Genomic DNA, 19,849 nt, shown 5'->3' on the forward strand with positions numbered 1-19,849 from the left:
AATTTTCCTTTGGGATAAAAAATKTATTTTTTKAATTTGAATTGAATAATAGGATCTTAAAGCTGTTTTATATACGAGTCACAACCTGTGCATATATTGTACGTTTTGACACCCTCGTCATCAGCCTGACGCTACGCTGGTGTCAGGATATATTTGAGACGTGAGTCACCAGCCGGAGGAGGAAGAGGAGAGGGACGTGGCTGCGCTTCCATAATGCGCACTGGGAGTCGTCGGGGACAGAGGTCCCTGGTGTGTTTTCTCGCTTTCTCCGCCAGCTGGACCAAGCGGCGGATATCCCCGACAAAATGCATTCCCTCGTGCTTGGGACGTAAAAAATGAGCAGGTAGGATGCTTCTATTATGGCGCAGCAGCTGGCACTAAATGTACCGCCACAGCTGGGGTAATTAGTCACCATGGTGACGACATCCCTCCTAACCTCTGCAAACCGACGTCATTTAGATACTAATACCTGCTCTGTTTTAGCTAACCTTGCTGGCGTAATTCCGACTGTCACGCGGCTTGCACTACTCCAAGTTGACAAAAAAAAATCAATGTATTAATTTGAGAGAATTTGAGGCCGTGAGAGCACGTGTTGTGTTGCCTTCATGTATGTCGTAAAGATTGAAATTAAATATTCGGATTAGCAAAGCCGAAACAATGATGGCTAGAATCATAAAGGTGTTTGAAACCTTGTTAACTGCTTTCGGAAAACCACTGCCACCACACATGTAAGACGTACATTCCCGAAGTAAAATMATCTTTTTGCATTAATAATTGCATAATAGACGTAGGGCTTTCTTACCAAGCGTGGTGCTTCATTTTTCTAATGTGTTTCTAAACAAACACGTCTCCAATCATCAAAACCGAGCATAATTCGCATAACCAAACGCAACATAAAGTTATGTCTCTGATTAGAGTTGTAAGCTGTAGTTTACGAGGCGTACCTGAAAGCAGCAAGTGTCAAGGATAAAGGGCGGTCCATGGAGGTACACATGTAGCAGATGCATCGCAGCGGTGCTTATTTATGTAGGCATTGAAGAGAGGGCAGAGGTAAGACTTTTACCAATAAACATTGCTTACTGAAYGTACTTTAATATTAAAAAGAAGTAAAATTGTATGTATTGTATCTTAACCGGTGACTTGAATGTAGCCGGGTTGGTTGATTAAAATCACACTGGCGCACGAGGCAGCATAGGTCTTGAGCAACACTATGTGGCTCATATCGAACAGATAAGCGCCCTTTTGCTTTTCTAGGTGTCATTTGCCTGGGGTCTGATTCTGTTTAACAGTTCCTGATAAGCGAAAAGCCCAACACCGGCCACAGAGGTGGGTTTTATTACGAACGGAAGCCGGCGTGGCTTAAATGAATTACCGAGCGCGTGGGGTCTAATAATGCAGTCTGGAACTGATATGTCAGAGTTCACAGTTTAATACTTAAAGAAGACGGTACTATATGAAACAGAATCGCGTTGTTATTGGCTGGCATGGTATTTACATAGCTGTAGTCAGAAACTTGATTTAAGTTTTGTACACTTGTATTTCTGGAGGTGGCGTCTATTTTGTTTTTTGTTGTTTTTTTTAGCGTTCCTCATTGGATTTTGACCGGTAGTGCTCCACACAAATGTTTGCTTTTTGGGTTGATTGCTTGGTCGGCTTCCGATTGGCTGAGTTGTTTAGTGCACACATTCTATTTTTCTTTAGTGTTGTATATTGTCTTGCAAATTAAATCTTACCTTTGGCCAGACTGACCAGTCTAAGTGCTGCATTAAGCATTGTTTTGGCTTTAGACACGCATGGACAATATTGATGATTTTGATTGTCTTCTTGCTTCCATAATATTTAAGTAGAAAAGTAACAGCCAGGTGTTGCTAGTAAAGAGAAATTCATCACACGTGGTAAATATTTAACACAGTTGCTAATTTTCCCAGGACTTTATGTTCCTGCCAGTTCACCCCCAGATCAGGCCATGCCTCTCCCGTAAAACCTGCAAAAAATCCCAGAGKTSCATSTCATACTTGCATAAAGACCTCACTTAAATGTTACAGTAAAGCATTGGTGCCCAAAGTCGGTCGTTGAAGGCTGGAATCCTGCATGTTTTAGTTCTCTYCCTGGTTTAACGCACTTGGATCAAATAATGGCTCATTAGGTCTAAGAAGAACACTGACATGCTGAAAAGGTTATTACCAGCAGGGAGAGGACTAAAACATGCAGGATGCCAKCGTCGAGGACCGACTTTGGGCACCCCTGCAGTAAAGGATATTCAAAGCAACACTGAACAAGTACAGCTTGTTTGCACAGTTGCATATAAATGAATTGTATACATTTTGGAATAATGTCCGTTGGACAAATGATACCAAAGTAAAGATATTTGGTTGTAATGGACAAACACAGCAGCTTAGCTAGACCAGCTGTTGAGCACAGTGGTGGGAAGTGATGATCGGGGCTTGTCTTGCCTGGGCACCTTGAGCTTTTCTCTAAACCAAAGCACTTTAGAGCATTGTTTCCCCAACGCTGGTCCTCGATGCAAACTGCCCTGCAGGTTTTRGATGTTTCCCTCCTTTACTACACCTGATTGCAAACACCTGTCAATTGAAATCAGCTGGGCTGAAGCAAGGAAACGCCAGGGGGAGTGAAAAGATTGGATTTGSGTCGCTGGATACGGGTCTCATATGACCCCAAAAATATCTGGTTTGGGTCTCATTCACCTGCTGTATGAATGAAGCTTATTTTTTCTTTTCCATGTCCTATCCAGCAGAGTGGCACTTGAAATTGTTGTCGGTGTCAAGGTGAGGCCCAACCACCAGATTTACTTTCACAAACGGAGCATTACAACTTTTGCCATAATGCTCGTATGATGTTAAATTTCTAAATTAACAAGACTGTCTAGTCAAAATACAGGCCTTAAATGAGACCTTCGGAAATAACTTCAACCAGGGGGATTCAACCAATTCATGTTAAAAATGGATCCTTTAAACCAGCTCAGTTGAACTGCAGAGAAATGTCTAATGTGAGGGGAAAACTGGTGATGAGCCATCTGAAATGTGTCCTGTGTATTAAAACAAAGCTTATGGTTGTATTTGGGTTTCCAGAAACGTATAGAAGATATTGCTCCTCGGGTAATCTTGTAGCAAGGCCAGGCTGACCTTGGATGAGCCATGTTCTACTAATCATTAGACACAAAGTTCCATTCCTCTATCCTATCATCTGCTATTATGTTACCAATTATCACCAAAGACTATGGCAATGTTCAGGGTCATGTTTTGCTTCGCTTTATCAGTACATGATGGAGAGACCTCACTTTACAGCTCACAAAACTCTTAAGGCAATAATTTCATATAAATCAGAAGAACCAGGTCAATGTTTCATTTGCCACTGGGCTCTTTATCTTTATTGTTCTTGATAGATTTTTTTGATTGGCTCTAAATTTGCAGCATCATGGCTCACAGTCTGCTGTTAGAACTTTACCACACAAGCCTGGCAACAGTTGGCCGTTTAATGATTAATCGCATTACTGGGCCTTTAGGGTTGATCAAATACAACCAGCCGAACCAGTTGGTGGCACAGATTCCAGAGGTGACTGCCAACCAGCTGCACGTGTGTAAACAATCATTGTCCACTCTTAAAGGGCCGGTGGTRTTCTGTGGAAATGCCTTTGAGCTTTCCATAATTTTATAATGTTATTCCSTGTTAAAAACCACACRTAGAGTTTTGCCTTGATTATTTCCWGCATGTATGAAATAATCATACATAATGCTTGTGGACCTGGCACCATCTTTGAGTCGAAGCTCCTCCCCCACTCAGCTCCTCCAGACTAGCCAACAGAAATTGGCAAACACCTGGTAGAACTGTGAATCAGTTGAGCTCATTATACGAGCTACTTCTGAGAGCAACACTGGTTAAAATATTGTGAAAGAGTTGATGGAGGAGCCATGTGGTGATGATGTCCTGAAGGTGGAGTTTCAGACAGCAGGAGTTTTTCAAGAGGCAGAGGCCCAATTTCAAAGCATTATATTTCAAGTTAAATTATTTCTTCTTGYCATATTTGATATATACAGCATTTTATAACAACTGAAGGTAACAGTTACTTGATTGCACCATTTTATATCGCAATGGTACAACTTTAAGTTTGATCCAGAGTTCTGTTAAGTTTATCACAAGCGTCATGTAATATTTCACTGTAAAATCAGTTAAATTAGTTTTTAATTGTCACTTTTGTGAATGAGAGGTTTATCACAGGTTTGGTTTGCACAGATTTTCCCTCCAGTCTTGACTTTACCTGTTTTGACAGTAAGCAAACACTGAATTATGAACGAATCAACCTGAATATAGGGACCTGTTCATCCTCAACATGACAGAATGAGAACAGATTTCTATTTTTTTTAATTGAACCTTTAGGCTAGGTTTTATTTCTTCAGCTAGTCTTTTTCATTTTGATGTATATTAAAAATAACAGATTTGAATAAAATTGCCTCCTACTGAGACGTATGCCAGAAAATGTGTATCCAATTTTTTCTGAAGTGAATGAGGAACWACMTGAAGAGTGAAAATGTTGCCTTATTTTATTTATTGAAAAACTCCTTATTTGCAATCCACTTTAACTTTTTAGATTAAACATTGCTAATGTTGCCTTTGATTTTTTTTTTCTCTAGAAAACGATGTAAAGGTTAGAAAGGAGAAGAACGCAAGATGGAGACGAAGCAATTGTTRTTTTGCTCTACCAATTTTCTCTTCTGGATTGTTTTAGGGCTTCCTGAATTGTGGCTGAGAAGTGTTGATTGTGTCTTTGTTTTCACCAATGGGGAGAATAATAAAAACAATAGAAATAAAATTGCCTCTTACACGTGATTCTCAAACGGCTATCTCCAGACTGTCTGACCTTAAAGAAGTGGCCGATTAAATAAGAAGTACGTAGCATAAACTATTTACAGTAGATGCAATATCTGAAAGATTGATTCTTTAAAGGTCAAGTTTCCTGATTTTTAGAAACTCTAAGAGTGAGCTCTGTTGGATTATACAAGGACAAAAWAAATAAATAAATAAAAAATCGGGCTGCACAGTGAAGAGCTGTTGGTAGAGCTGTTGCCTTGCAGCAAGAAGGTTCTGGGTTCAATTCCCGGCCTGGGGTCTTTCTGCATGGAGTTTGCATGTTCTCCCTGTGCGTGCGTGGGTTTTCTCAGAGTACTCCGGCTTCCTCCCACAGTCCAAAAACATGACTGTCAGGTTAATTGGCCTCTCCAAATTGCCCCTAGGTGTGTGTGTGCATGGTTGTGTGTCCTGTGTGTCTCTGTGTTGCCCTGCGACAGACTGGCGACCTGTCCAGGGTGTACCCCGCCTCTCGCCCGAAACGTTGGCTGGAGATGGGCACCAGCAACCCTCCCGACCCCACTGAGGGGAAAAAGGGTGCAAGAAAATGGATGGATGGATGGGCAGAAAATCATCTGAAGCTGGAGTTATTGAGAAATTGGTTAAAATGTATAACTTTCAGATTGTCAGCATAGAAGGCTACATGTACAACCTGGCAGCTCTGCCTTATAGCAGGCTGATTAATCAGTGTAAGCTTATATTTAGAAAACCACCCCTGAGATGTTTTRCCCTTATTACTTCCACTAATCAGTCATGATCAACATTTTTGATCTTTAATCTCAAAGTGAAAACTAATTTCTACATAAAGACGATGACAAAAATGAGTAACATAAAATACGTGGCTGCATTCACCATCTTTTCAAGTGACTGACCTAATTCAGCAGAGGTCCATTCACTGGTTAACCAGCATTCCTGGCTTCCATTACAGCCCGAAAACAAATGAACATGCCAGATCCACTATAAGTAATATACTGTGCTGTAAACAGTTGATTGTTATCCTTATCGTTTCGTTTTTGTCCTAATTCTGCTAGGTTTTAGTTTGGTTTCTGAGGTTTTCTGGATTTGCCTGGAGTTTTGTTAAACTAAAAAAATTCTGACAATCCACTGAGCTACTATTTTTACAGTTTTTGAGTGYGCCCACACATGATGCATTACACAAATTGTTTGATCTGTGTTGAGTCTGATGGGATGGAGTGGATCTGTGTGGTTTGCCTTGAACTCATTTAAAAGCCCTGAACAAAGCCCTGACCTCATTCAGCACTCTGCGTCCAGCTGCACACCTTCCCTCTCCTCCAGGCTGACGGCAAGTCCCACATTAGAGGGAAGCTTCTACCAGCACAGAGCAACTCTGTTCACACACACTTATTTCCCTGTTGCCGGGAAACTATACTGATGGCCACAGCTTTAAGAACATTGTTSTTTTACTATAGTGGCATTTACATGCCTGATTTTTTTTTTCTCCCTGCCCCCCAGTAAAAAATTCTAATATCACAAGAATTTATAATATTTGGTTCAAAAATGAATTATATCACTGTGAGAGAACTCAAAATGTCATGTTTTTAATTAAATTTAAATAAATGAACATTTATGTATACAGTATTGAATCTGAGTTTCTACTGTGCATCAACTACCTGCATGGTGAGCTGACGGCACCTCCTTGTTGAACACTGTTCCTTCAGTACAGGGGTGTCCAAAGTCGGTCCTGGAGGACCGACATCCGTGTTTCAGTTCTCTCTCTGGTTTAACACACCTGGATCAAATAATGGCTCGTTAGAAGGCCTAAGAGGAACATTAACATGCTGAAAAGGTTGTTTCTACCACCAGGAAGAGAACAAAACCATGCAGGATGCCGGCCCTCCAGGACCGACTTTGGACACCCCTACTTTAGTACATGTGTAGTAATGAAGCAGCTCTTTGGCTAAGTGGGCTTCAGCTAACTAGTGCAGAAGGTAATGGTTTGCTGTGAGCAACATTTCTGTGTACTATGCAAAGCATTAACATCGCTCTATWAGAAGTAGAAGTAGTGGGGTTACTTTAGTGTTGCACACACGCAGAGTCACTGCCTTGTACTGTATTTCATTCAGTCAGAGCTTGCTCCATCAGACAGTAGAGGCAGTGTAATAAAATCTGAACCCTTGGAAAGGTCAGCACAGCAGCTCTGGGAGGTCCAGCTGTCCAGGTCATTACTGTCACACCCCAGTCTGCTGCGCTGCTTGATGCATTGAAAGAAACGTTTTCAGGATCAGAAAACTGTTATTCAGATCAGGATGTGTTTGGTGAAAATCTAACCACAATTGAGACTGCTGTGAATTATTTTCTCAAGACTTTTTATTTTATTTTTTTTATGCTGGATTCTATTTGGTACAATTCACGCCAACTAAAAGTTTAATACATCACAATGTTTGTGTGGACTGAAATGGCATTTTAAGCAAAGGGGCTTAAATATTAAGAATAATTGCATTCATAGGTTTTATCTCAAATGTAAAATGTGATGTATATTAGTGCAGATTTGGCTTGATTACTGCGGAGTAGTGCTGTTATTTTAGCAAATGACTTTTTTCAGTTTGTATATTTTAACAATTAATTGATTTACTAAATTGACAAATATTTCAACAATTCATTCATCACAGTTAAATTGTTTCAGCCCTAAGTTCATGCATTAAAAACAATATATTCATCTTCAAATAATGGCCTAATTCATTATTTGACAAAAGTGATTTATTTGGCATGAAAGATTTTTTTTTTTTTTTCTTCCTTCAACACCCCCCCTGTCTTTTTTGGCCAATGACTAAATTTGGCCACTTTGTTCTTTGTGAGAAACCTGACAAATCGGTAGCATAACAAAGACTTGCATTTCAGATTTGTTATTGCCTCTACTCCTGGTTCAGATTGATCCTTTGAAGGTAACTTCAGGGTAGAGGAAAAATCCTATGTTCTAACAGGTAGGGATAAGGAACATACTTGCAGTCAAGTAAATCAGAGATAATTAACCAAAATAAGTGTGGGATTTACTGCASTCATGCTTGATCAAGCTAGGAGAGAATATTATTGAGTCAGGCCTGTCGGCAGACTGCAGTAACAGTGTTTGATGGGCCTGCATGAGGATTTAATCTTAGACKTGCCTTCATAATTGGAAATATTGAGGGATTTTTGTTTGTTTCTGCAGAAACTGTTTTCTAACAGAAGTGGAACAAACAGAAATGTCAGAATCTCAAATCTGCAAGAGCCAACTGTAATGGACTGCTGCTCAATGCGGTGACCGGTGTGTGAAAAACCTTTGAGGATCACTTTAAAGGCTGTTGGTTTGTTCGTGGGAACAGAGACTTTATGTGGGAGTGGAACACATTCTTGCACGGATTTCCATGCATTATTGTTCCAATCAATGGACTTCAGAGTTGTTTAACTCGGAATGAAGTCTCACCATTTTATCTTAACACTTTGATCTAGACTGGATTAATATTCCCTATAAGGCTGCACAATCACAATTGTATGATTATTGCAATAGCAGTATCCATTCATCAATTTTCTATACACCCTTGTTCCTAGTGGTGTCAGGAGGGTTGCTGGTGCCCATCTCCAGCAAACGCTTCGGGCGCGAGGCRCAGTACACYCTGGACAGGTCGCCAGTCTGTCGCAGGCATCATCAGTATGTCCAATATCTTCAAATTGCTATGACCTTGCATTTTACATGTTGCTGTAATATTTAGTGAGTTGGACAAAGTCTGTCAGCAAGAGATGCTCACACCAGACCCTGACACGGACCAAAAGGCCAGTGTAACACACAGTTCCTGTGTGGTATTTTGTGCTACCTGGCCCAATAACACTTTTTTCCTGCACAATAAATTGTCCTAGAAGTTATTGCAATAAATGATAGTTGTTTTGAAACAGTTTTCTAGTAATATAATGGGAATGGCATGAGAGTGCAGAAACACATTCTTAACAATTAGTGAACTTTAAATTCTAATGAACAAGGAACACTGGAACTGGAAGATATTTTAAATATCCAAATTAAGCAAACAAAACAGAAACGACAAATGAGTTATGAAGTCCTTGCTTGTTAAGGTGAAGACCTGCTTCGCTTTACCTGAAAGGATGAAGGAAGTAATGGGTGAGTTTTCTCACCACTATCAGCTGTGGCCCCTCTCCAACTACCCTGTTGTTCTATTGGTTCCTGATCTGGAGGATCCAGTAAGACCTGTTGAGAACAAGCTGTGAAAGGAAGAGCTCTTTGATCCAGAGMTCAGCATGGAGTGAAAAACGATCTATCTTGGTTGTTGACCAAAGAAAATCACCTGATGCGAGTTCTGTGAAAGAACAGAATTATGTCTCTTAAACATATAGCTGGATTCTGTTTGGTTTTGTTGCAACCACTGCTTCCCAAAAGAAACAAGAAGGCGATATCTAAAGGCTATCATCCATATTGAATGGCCTGTGAAAACATTGACTTGCATGCTTTATATGACAACCACGCAGTGCTTAGTAGTTTTGCTGACATCAAAATACAAAGAAAGTAGAAGGGAACACAGTCCTTATCAGACAATGTCCATGTTGCCCACAAGTTCCAGTCTGTCCTGCAGGCTGAGTTTATGGTAGATGCATTAATTCAATAGTTTTCCTAGTATWTATCGGGCTCCACTGAGAGACAGCAGCCCTCTGTCCAGAATTTGATCTCATAATCAGCATTGCTATATTCTGTGAAAATTAGGTCTTTGTTCCTTTACCTCTAGACAGATCATGTCACTGAACGGTGTAAAGAAAGCAGGAGTGCCAACACATAGAAACTACAGTTCAGAGATTTCTACCAGGTGTTCTTGAAGTGATTTTTTTTCCTCCTGCTGTTTTAGAAGATTGTGACCATTATAGAAATGTCAAGCCATAGTTCAAAGTTTAACTGCTCTTTCTGGCTGCTAAAGATTGACCCAGTGTTCCAGAAATGACTGTTGCAAAATATGTCCGTCATTAAACTCCTTGTAGGACCATAATGGTGTTTTCACTCCTGCTAATCTGATAGATTTGGTTCAGTTGGGGACAAAAAGGCAACATTTGTTACATTTTCATTTTCAGTAGTCCACTTCCTGCTTTTGAAGTGGCATCCGGTCTGCTTGGCCTTCACATATGCATCAGAGTTCACTTAAACCAAACAAAGACCTAGGTTTGTAGTTGGACCAGAGTTTGATCTGTTTGTTTTGTTTTTTGTGTGTGTGTGCCACAGAGTTTGATTATTCATTCACAACTCCCAAAACGAAACAGAGACTTTCTAGGCAAACAAACCAGAGTTCAATTAAAGAGAACCAAACCAGGCTGGTCTGAATGCACCATAAATAGCAAGCTGAATGGAAACCAGCTCATGCATCATGCTGGATTGTTTTCCATCTGTGGTAAACCTTAAGGACATTTCTGTGATGTCCTCAGATTCATTGGCGTAACGTCTGATGTTTCTTTGTTCCACAGTGAAGGTCACCATGAGTAGACRGCTTTCCTCAGCATCATAACCAGCACCTGAGGCTCCTAGCCCCCTGAATCCAGCACCATCATGGGGGAGATGGTCCAGATGCACTTCACCACGGTGGACTATGTCATCTTTGTCCTGCTGCTGGTGGCCTCTGCYGGCATTGGCCTCTTCTATGCCTTCTCTGGGGGCCGCCAGCGCACCACCCAGGTGAACTCCGACCTCCGTTTCTGTCAGGTTTCYCTGTGTTTTAACATCTGACACGAACTTCCTGTTTGTCTCAGGAGTTTCTGATGGCCGACCGTTCCATGAGCTGCCTGCCCGTGTCCCTGTCCCTGCTGGCCACCTTCCAGTCGGCCGTGGCCATCCTGGGCGCTCCGTCTGAGGTGTACGCATTTGGGACACAGTACTGGTTCCTGGGCTGCTCCTACTTCTTGGGCCTGCTCATCCCAGCCCATGTCTTCATCCCAATCTTCTACAGGCTTCGGCTGTCCAGTGCCTACGAGGTACYTGCATGTATAACGCCCCCGACAGTCATTAACAGCCTATTGTTTAAATGAGCTTATTTAAAGCCTTTCTAAGGGTGTTGGTACTCTCAGAGGGGTGCTGTAGTGGATGCACATCTTCCTCCCTGTTTTTGCTCCTTTGTCATTAAAAACAACCCCATGTTGGAATCTCATCCGTCTTTGTGTTGAGCCTTTATTATGCATGCAATTTTAGTTTAGTTTGCTGCATCATTCATGGTTTCATGGCTTGTTTCTTTATGCATTTTAAACATCTTCACACTCTGTCAGATCACTTTGCTCACACCTGCTCCAACTTTTATCTTTCTCAAGTATGATCTCAGAGTTGAACATCTTATCTCTTCTGACCTAGTGGAACGAACACATGTTCCCATCTTCAGTGTTTATGAAGGACATTTATCTTCCTCTGTGATCAGTCATTTACTGGGGAATGACTGCAATAATGTCCTTTCAACAGAAACCATTTGTATCTTCGATCAGAACTTCTTGTGGCAGTTCTGATCCACTCCATTGACTGACACAGACTGTCTCTGAGATGATGTTAGGGATTTTTTTCATTTAGTTTGTTCTTTTACGTTCTCCCCAACAGTATCTGGAACTGCGTTTTAACAAGATGGTTCGCATATGTGGGACTGCAACCTTCATCTTTCAGATGGTACCTTGATCTGCTTCATATTTCAATGTTTTTGTAGCAAAAAAATTAAATTCACCCGTTTGTCTGATTGAAACCTTGTTCCAGCAAATGTTACTCGCTTCATGATTTTATACCATCATTACCATCTCCCCACATGAGTCTGTTGTTTATCCCAAAGCAAAGAAATGGACCTACTCCATTGTTACTAACGTTAAAATGTGTGAACAGTGGTTTATTCTCCCTTAGAACTTAAAAAAAATAAAGGGCAAATCCTCAAAGATTTCAGATTGTACAGACGTACCTTAAAACACTTTCAGGACTTTCTTATGGGGTTCTCAATACAAATATACACCACACTTTTTAGATTTTTGTTTAATAATTAAATAACTTTTTTTCCCCCACTTTACTATAGTCCTCCTTGTTAGAGTAATCTAAAAACACCTTAGGTTGAAGTTTTACATTTTTACATGACACAATCTGTAGAAATGCATTGAATACTTTCACAGTCCAGTGCAGCAACAGCCTGGGACATGTTGACAGACTCTCAGAATTCACCAATCCACCTTACACACCCACAGGTGTATTAACAGGTGCTGGGTCTTTAGGAAAGTTCCATGAACTTTGAACTCCTTCTGTGCATGTGGATTTGAATCGCTCAGTTCTTTCTCTCTGCAGGTCATTTACATGGGGGTTGTTCTTTATGCTCCAGCTCTGGCACTTAATGCAGGTGAATACATTAGACATTACCTTCAGTCAGGTTTTAGCACATTGCTAAAACCTGAAATATGAACTTGCGGACTGTAAGTTCATATTTCTGAGTTATGCTGTGTGAGTGTGTGTGGGTGGGTTTTAACTCTTCTTCTGACTTGCAGTGACAGGTTTTGACCTGTGGGGAGCAGTGTTGGCCATGGGGTTGGTGTCTACTCTGTATACTGCTCTGGTAAGTCCCCCCCCTCCCCCCACTTGTCATCATTTTTAACAAATGAATGCAGCTTTATTAATTTGCTAAATGTTCAGTTAAAATAGAAAATAGTGGTTGAGTATTAAATAAAAATAAGTTAACCTGGTGGTTTCCTCCTATCCCCTAGGGGGGGCTGAAGGCAGTGATCTGGACCGACGTGTTCCAGACAGTGGTGATGTTTGCGGGGCAGCTGGCTGTCATCGTGGTGGGAGCCAATAAGGCTGGAGGGATAGTCGAGGTGTGGAGGAAAGCGGTGAACGGCAGCCGCATTGCTGGACTGGAGTGAGTACCGACTGGGCCGACCTGGAGGAACAATACAGCAGTTTGGGTCGGCGCCATTAACACCAGATTTAATGGGAGAATGCAATTAATCAGTTAATCGCATGATAAAATTAAATTGAACTCAATGATTTCCATTCTATTGATTAGTATTTTTTTTAAAGGCAATCTTATTTAAAGGCTGCATAATTCATTTTAGTTACGGTTTTGGTTGTTTCATTTTGAATATTAAAAAGGTCTTCCAGTTCCAGTGTGGAGTGTTCTGTAAAAAATAAAAGTTTTATTCTTACAGGGAAAACTTGCATTATTATGCCATTCTCATTAAATGGCTTCAAAACAACAATGTGCTCATTTAGTGAAATAATTTCTGGGACAATTTATTGTCCAGCAAAATCTGTCTTGTGACGAGCCTGGTTGTGTCTCTGTAGCCTGAACCCCGACCCTCTGGAGCGCCACACCTTCTGGACGTTGGGAGTCGGGGGAGTGTTCCTCATGCTGGCCCTGTACGGTGTCAACCAGGCCCAGGTCCAGAGGTACCTCAGCTCCCGCACGGAGAAGGAGGCTGTCATGTGAGCATAAATGATTTCTCATTGGGATTACATTAGTTCAAAGTGAATAGTAGTGAAAAGTGAAAACCTTTGTGCCCGGACAGGTCCTGCTATGTGGTTTTCCCTTGCCAGCAGATTGTCCTCTGTTTGGGCTGCCTGATGGGTCTGGTCATGTTTGCTAGCTATGGAGAGGACAGCCCTCTGGACAAGGGCTACGTGACGACCACCGACCAGGTGAGGCCCAGGGGGCTTCATGATGGATCATGTGGGTTAAGCTCCTGCTGATGCTGAGGTCCTCTGTGCAGATGGTGCTGTACTTTGTTATGGATGTGTTCAAGGATCTACCCGGCCTCCCTGGCCTATTTGTGGCCTGTCTCTTCAGCGGAGCGCTCAGGTAAATCACATTAACCCTGGCTGGACATGAATAAATGCATCTGCTCTTAGTTTCTCCTCCGTCAGTCCTGATAACTGTACTTTTCTGTTTTCAATCATTGTATCATTCAGTTGTTGTTGTTTTTTTAACTCCTTCCAGCACAATCTCCTCAGCTTTCAACTCCTTGGCAACAGTAACTATGGAGGACCTGGTAAAGCCTCATTTTCCAAATATGACTGAAGCAAGGGCCACTCTTCTGTCCAAAGGACTTGGTAAGATGGGCTGCTTTTGAGGTGTTAATATTAATTAATTGGCTGATGAGTTATGTAGGCTATTTGTTTGATTGGTGCAGTTGTAAAACGGAAGCAAACCTCCTGCCTGTGTTTGTCCTGTTCCCCTAAGCTTTAGCCTATGGACTGGTGTGTCTGGCTATGGCCTACGTTGCCTCCATAATGGGATCAGTGCTGCAGGTAACTAGTCCACCTTTAGCATTACCAGCAGGACAGAGTGAAGTAGAAGCTATAGCTACATAGTGTTGCTGTTCTTTTAGCTGGTTTTAAGCTGCCGTCATACTGGATGGAGGATTCTGTGAAATGCTAAAGTAGAGTCATAAGCATGTCATGAAAATTGTACTGTCCTTTTATATATTCCAATCACCTTGGGATGAAGGGATTAAAATGTACATTTTGGTACCGCAGCCGCACAGGAAGTGGTTGGAGAATGATGTTGCAGCATGTTTTTAATGACTTATGACATGAACAAACTTATTTACATCAGATTTTGACTGAATCAGATGTAAATCTGAATAATGGTGGTTTGAATACCACCATTATTCATACCATAATGGTGGTATGAATTTATTTAATGGAAACTATACGATTGCTAAATTGTATTTTAACATCATTTACAAAGTTTTGCACACATTTGTAGCAGCCAACAATTGACATCACTGACTGTTAGTCTAATGCTCTGCACAGAGTTTACTCAATTGGATTAAATCATTATTAGCTGAATTAATCAGTATGTTAGAGCCACATCAACCACTTGGCATTCTGAGGTGAGTGAACATTCATCAGTGAAGACAAAATGTCTGCATAGCATGGCGTGAGATTATGTAGTGTTATGGAGGCATCAGTGCAACGTTTTGGTATTATAAAGGTGATTAATCTTTTATTGTCAACTAATGTAGTAATTGAGTATACAAAATCAAAAAATGTCAATTGCTGAAAGAATAATTATAGCAGTAACTAAACCAAAACTATACAAAAAATAAAAACCTTTTCCATTTAAGATAAATTAAAAACTGTAAAATAAGGCTAAAATGCTTATGTTTACCCCACATGCCATTGGTAGCATTTAGGTTAGCATTGGCATTTTGGCTAATTTTAGCTTATACTCTAATTTTAACATACTGAATGGAGTAACTTCATGTTACTCAACATGCTTGTAATTCTACTTTAGCATTGATGCTAATTTTTAGCCTCAGAACACTGGGTTCCAACTGACGTGCACTCTTTGGCAGGCCCCGTTTAAATTTCTCCAGAAATTTTCTAGTTATTTTATTATTCAATTTCAAATGTATAAAAGAGGCCTAATTTGTTAGATGAAACATCTGCAGAATGCGCCAGTTTTTCTTTAACACAACTGTTCCACAACATAATGGTGGTATGAGGTGGTGGTGTTTGCTGCTGTCAGCTGTGTTGGTGTGTAAACCTCAGCATGTGAGACTGACTGACTGCTGTTATTCCAGGCAGCCTTCAGTATCTTTGGGATGGTGGGCGGCCCCCTGCTGGGACTCTTCTGCCTGGGGATCTTCTTCCCTTGGGCCAACCCTGTTGTAAGTCTTAGTTTAGGACCTGTCCTAGAGAGACRGTGACTCAGATAGGACGTGTGCAGCTCTGTGATATCTCCTGTTGCTAGGGAGCAGTAGTCGGGCTAGCAGCAGGCCTCGCAATGGCCTTCTGGGTCGGGATTGGAAGCTTTGTGATGCGAATGTCTCGGCCCCCACCAGGACCCCAACTCAATGCCACCACTCTGCCACTGTTCCACAACATGACAACTACTGTCCTGAGCTCCCTGTCTACCGGCCCCACAGCCAAACCACGGTAACACACCCTGCATGCTGCAGCACGGCACACTGGTTCTGGTTATCTACTGCTTTGAAGTTGGATTACAAAAAAAATTATGAATGTTAAAGGGCGGTCTTATGTAAAATCAACTTTTTGAGCTTTACATCATGTTATGTTCCCTCATCAAAATCATAGCTGGAGTGTTGCCTTAATTCTTTCATGCATGTTTGAGAAATCCTTTGATCTCTGTGGCAACCATTCAGCTGTGCAAAACACCTGGTTGAACCTAGCTCCTCCTTGAAGGATGAAGCTCCTCCTAGGAGGAGTTTAGAGCACCCATCTCCTGTAACTCCTCAGAGTCGGCTCCTTCAGACTAGTCGGGAGCAATTGGCAAACACCTGTGAAAGAGTTACTTCTCAGTCCAGCACTGGGAAATAAGTTGAAGGGTTAACAGAGGAGCCATGTTCTGATGACTTCCTGAAGGTAGAGTTTCAGAAAGATCTGGTGTTTTTTAAAGAGACGGAGGCCCAATTTCAAGGCGTTAAATTACAAAGTCACACTTCTTTAACGTCATATTTGATAAAGAATCTCCTTCATAAAAAAGTCGAGTTGATTTTTGATCTCCCCCACCCCCCGCCGCTCCCTCACAAAAAGGTGACTTAGGCCATTACTTTAAGGAGGTGACTGTATACAGCATTTTTCTAATAATTGAAGTTAAAATGGCACTGTGTGCCTGGAAAATGCATGATGCTGCCCCTTTAAACTTCTGACTTGTGTTTGCATTTCTTACAGACTGAAAATAATTTTAGGTGTTGGAAGTAAATGTAACCAGTCATTTACTGTGTTTAGACCAACAGGAGTGGAAGCTCTCTACTCGCTGTCCTACATGTGGTACAGTGCTCACAACTCGGCCACTGTGGTGGTGGTGGGTCTGCTCGTCAGCTTCATAACAGGTACAAACATGAAACGGCACCCTGCAGAACTATTCATCACTTTACATTTTGTCACATTTTACAGATGAATACAAAAGGATCCAACTTGTTGGAGTTTTAACCTCCTTATCCCTCACATGAAATCAACAAGACGACTAAATTACATAAGTTACATTTAGCAAAATGCTAGTGTTGGGTCCCAATCAAAATATTTAATCAAGTTAATTGCAGGGTCTGTAACTAATTAATTGCAATTGCATTTTAATTGAAACGCATAACAAAATGATCAAGTCAAGTTTATCAGTAGCACATTTCAGGAGCAGGGCAGTTCAAAGCAATTTACTCCATAAAAGCATTATACAGTAAGCAATTGTGAAACGAGCAGTAAAACATTACATTATTTTCAAATGACATCAAATTAGGAGTAATCATCATCAGATGTATTGATCAATGTTCCAGGTTAGTAAAAGGCAGTTTTAAACAGTAAGCTGGTTTTAGCCTTGATTTAAAGGAAATCTGTGTTTGATTGTTACATAAGCAACATTTTCAAATCAAGACGTTTTTCTTGCCTCACTAAATCCAAAAAAACTTCCATGTATCATAGATACTAAGTAATGATTTAGAGAGTTAAGAGTTGAAAACTACTTTTTATTTTTCTTCCACTTTACAATAATGCACTAATTTAGGTTTCTTATGAAATGTTCAAGAGGTGTACATAGTTTTTCTCAGAAAACCTTTCAGTGTTGCTGGTAGTTGAAGCTGGCAGCAGCTCCAGTCCCCCTGTGTTTTCTGTCTGGTGTAACTGCCTTGTTCCTGTCAGGACCCATGAAGGAGAGGGACCTGACTCCAGGAACGGTGTTCCCTGTCCTCGGAACGCTGCTGTTCTTCCTGCCGGAGCGCTACAAGGAGAAGCTGTGCTGCATCACTCCTCTGGCCCTGAAGGTAGCTCACACTCCATTTTCTCTCCTCACCCCGTCACACTACGGTTCCATGGCTTTTATCATCACTGTGCTGCAGCCCAAAGAAACCAGCAGCCAGCCATACCAAGTGGCCAAGAAGGACGGCAACGGGGCGGCGTGCTGCAAGGAGGACACGGCCACGGGGGACAAGGAGCTGGAGAGCGACAGAGCTCAGACGGAGGACGAGGACATGGACACACTGACCACACACACAGTCCAGGAGACGGCCTTATGAAACCGCACACGCACAAGAAGCACACACACACTTTGTCCTGAGCTGCTGGTGAATCCTGTCACCCTGGTAAAATACTGATGTTGGAGAAACAGAATAGAGGGTGTGGCCTGTCTGAGAGGGCAGGGCTACAGCTGCTTCACTCAGGCTGCTAACATGCAGCATGAATGCTCTGGAACACCAACTGATGTTCCAGTGTGACCCGATCCACTCCGCGCTTTGGCAGAAATGTAAGAATCAGGTAGGGAATCGTTGCACAGTTAAAATCCTTTATTTTTATAGCAATAATAGAGCCACAAATTCTAGAGTATATGAAGATTATAATTAAAGAAAATCATAGACTGAAGCGTAACAACGTGACGGCTCGGTTTCCAACTCCTCTGACCCGTTTAGCTGCCTCTGAATAAGGGTCCATATAAAGGAAGCGGTGCTGATGAGAGCAGAGGGACGTCTCATGGATCACAGCTGGTCCCGACGGAACCAAAGAACACTAAAGATGAAGCACAATGACGATGTTCAAGCAAAACGGTCGACTCAGGAGAAACAAAACGGAAAAGGTCCAATAAAGATGCTAGTAATATGTTTTAGAGCTGCTGAAATACAGTACAACTTGTCTAAAATAACCACTGATAGCTCAGTGACTGAGCTCTAATTCTGCTTAAAACTCTTCCTGTTTTCCACATCCTGTCATTGTTTCAGTAGCTTTTGTTTTGTTTAATGAAAATATACCAGATGACCAAATGGTAGAGCAGAGGTCAAAAATGGTCATAGTAAGAATAACTCAATCAACTAATAAAAGATTAGTTCAAAATATTTCATGAAAGTTTCCTTCATATGATAAGCAGTTAAAATCTATACGTTATGCTGTCATATGGTCCAAATCCAGGTCAGATGGTCCTGGAGGAAGTTGAGGTTGGAGGCGGTGCACCACTAATGATCTCCCTGTGTGAAACATTGACTGGAAACATTTTGTCAATATGTAGCGAGTAAGGCAGCATGGACACCACTTTACTTCTACAGCAGAAATTCACCGTTAGTTTGTTGATCTTATTTTTAAGATTTTAAAAATGACTGCATATTTATATTTCTAATGTGGTAAATATTGCACTTTATCAATATTAAGCAACTTATAAAAGGATAGTTGCATCTTCAGTTGGAAACATCTAAGGATAACAGTGTTAGTGGGTCAGTTTGATCTTAAATATGACCTGAGATCTGGATCCTAACCTACAGTGATGCATGTTGGACGATTTTTGCTCCAGTGACTCGAGTCAATAGAGGCCAGACCTGGAGACTGTGGCTTGTGAAGAGTCCTGCTCCCTGGGCGTGAAGGCCACACTGTGCCTCATCGTGCCAACGCTCAGTAATAGCATGAGATGTAAAGCTGATCAGCGCCTCTCACTTGAAGGTGTTTTTCCTCTGCTCTGAACCCGACTGCAGCTTCACACTAAATCTGACCAAGAAGGAACTGAAGAAACGTCTCTAATATCTTAAGCTTCTGTTAAGTGCCCTTTTTCTATCCATTTCTTCTAAATGTAAACAAGAAAGCTGCATAAATATGAATATGTCACYTTTTGGAATCRGAATTCTTGACCGCATGTCTTGCTGTTCTGTGTCCATTGTAGCTTCGGGACTCGGCCTCCATGTTTGTTTCTGTCATCGCTCCGCATCATCTGAATGTTTTCCACAGGGTCTACACAAAGCCCATTTACCTCTACAGTCTAAGCACAGCTTAAAGCTACACATGCTAACTTTTATAAAAATGGTTTTTACACACTTATTAAAACTGTCACCATGTTGTGACAGTATAGTATAAATATGTAAAAAATGTTTATAAAAGTTACTGCAGCTTTAACTCCCGTGCCATAGCATGTGTTTTTTTAGTTTGTTTGTTTTTTGTCAGTTTCTTTGTGATGTAAGCGATGGCAGCCAATCAGAGAGCTGTTTGCAGTGAGCTAATGTTCATACAAAGCAGCATGTAACACCAGAGGCATATAGAACCTGACTTATTTTCTGATTCATTTTT

General features: G+C 41.3%; 1 protein-coding gene across 3 annotated transcripts; it reads left to right on the forward strand.

The window, feature by feature from the left end:
* Positions 1–157: 157 nt before the first annotated feature.
* On the forward strand, positions 158–18,636 carry slc5a6a (solute carrier family 5 member 6a). 3 transcript variants are annotated; one of them, XM_008398561.2, is made up of 17 exons: positions 158–343; positions 10,315–10,522; positions 10,597–10,818; positions 11,426–11,491; positions 12,146–12,197; positions 12,343–12,410; positions 12,559–12,713; positions 13,139–13,279; positions 13,363–13,492; positions 13,564–13,652; positions 13,791–13,903; positions 14,034–14,101; positions 15,382–15,468; positions 15,552–15,736; positions 16,550–16,653; positions 17,453–17,574; positions 17,650–18,636. In XM_008398561.2, exons 2-17 carry the CDS (start codon positions 10,397–10,399, stop codon positions 17,824–17,826), a joined length of 1,905 nt encoding a protein of 634 aa, XP_008396783.1. In that variant the 5' UTR covers positions 158–343; positions 10,315–10,396; the 3' UTR covers positions 17,827–18,636. The 3 variants fall into 3 exon arrangements, with proteins under 3 accessions (XP_008396783.1, XP_017157838.1, XP_008396782.1); XM_008398560.2 differs by lacking the exon at positions 158–343 and adding an exon at positions 946–1,050; XM_017302349.1 differs by lacking the exon at positions 11,426–11,491.
* The last annotated feature ends 1,213 nt before the right edge of the window (positions 18,637–19,849 follow it).

Source organism: Poecilia reticulata, linkage group LG21 (genome assembly GCF_000633615.1).
Source record: "Poecilia reticulata strain Guanapo linkage group LG21, Guppy_female_1.0+MT, whole genome shotgun sequence".
NCBI classification, from domain to species: Eukaryota; Metazoa; Chordata; class Actinopteri; order Cyprinodontiformes; family Poeciliidae; genus Poecilia; species Poecilia reticulata.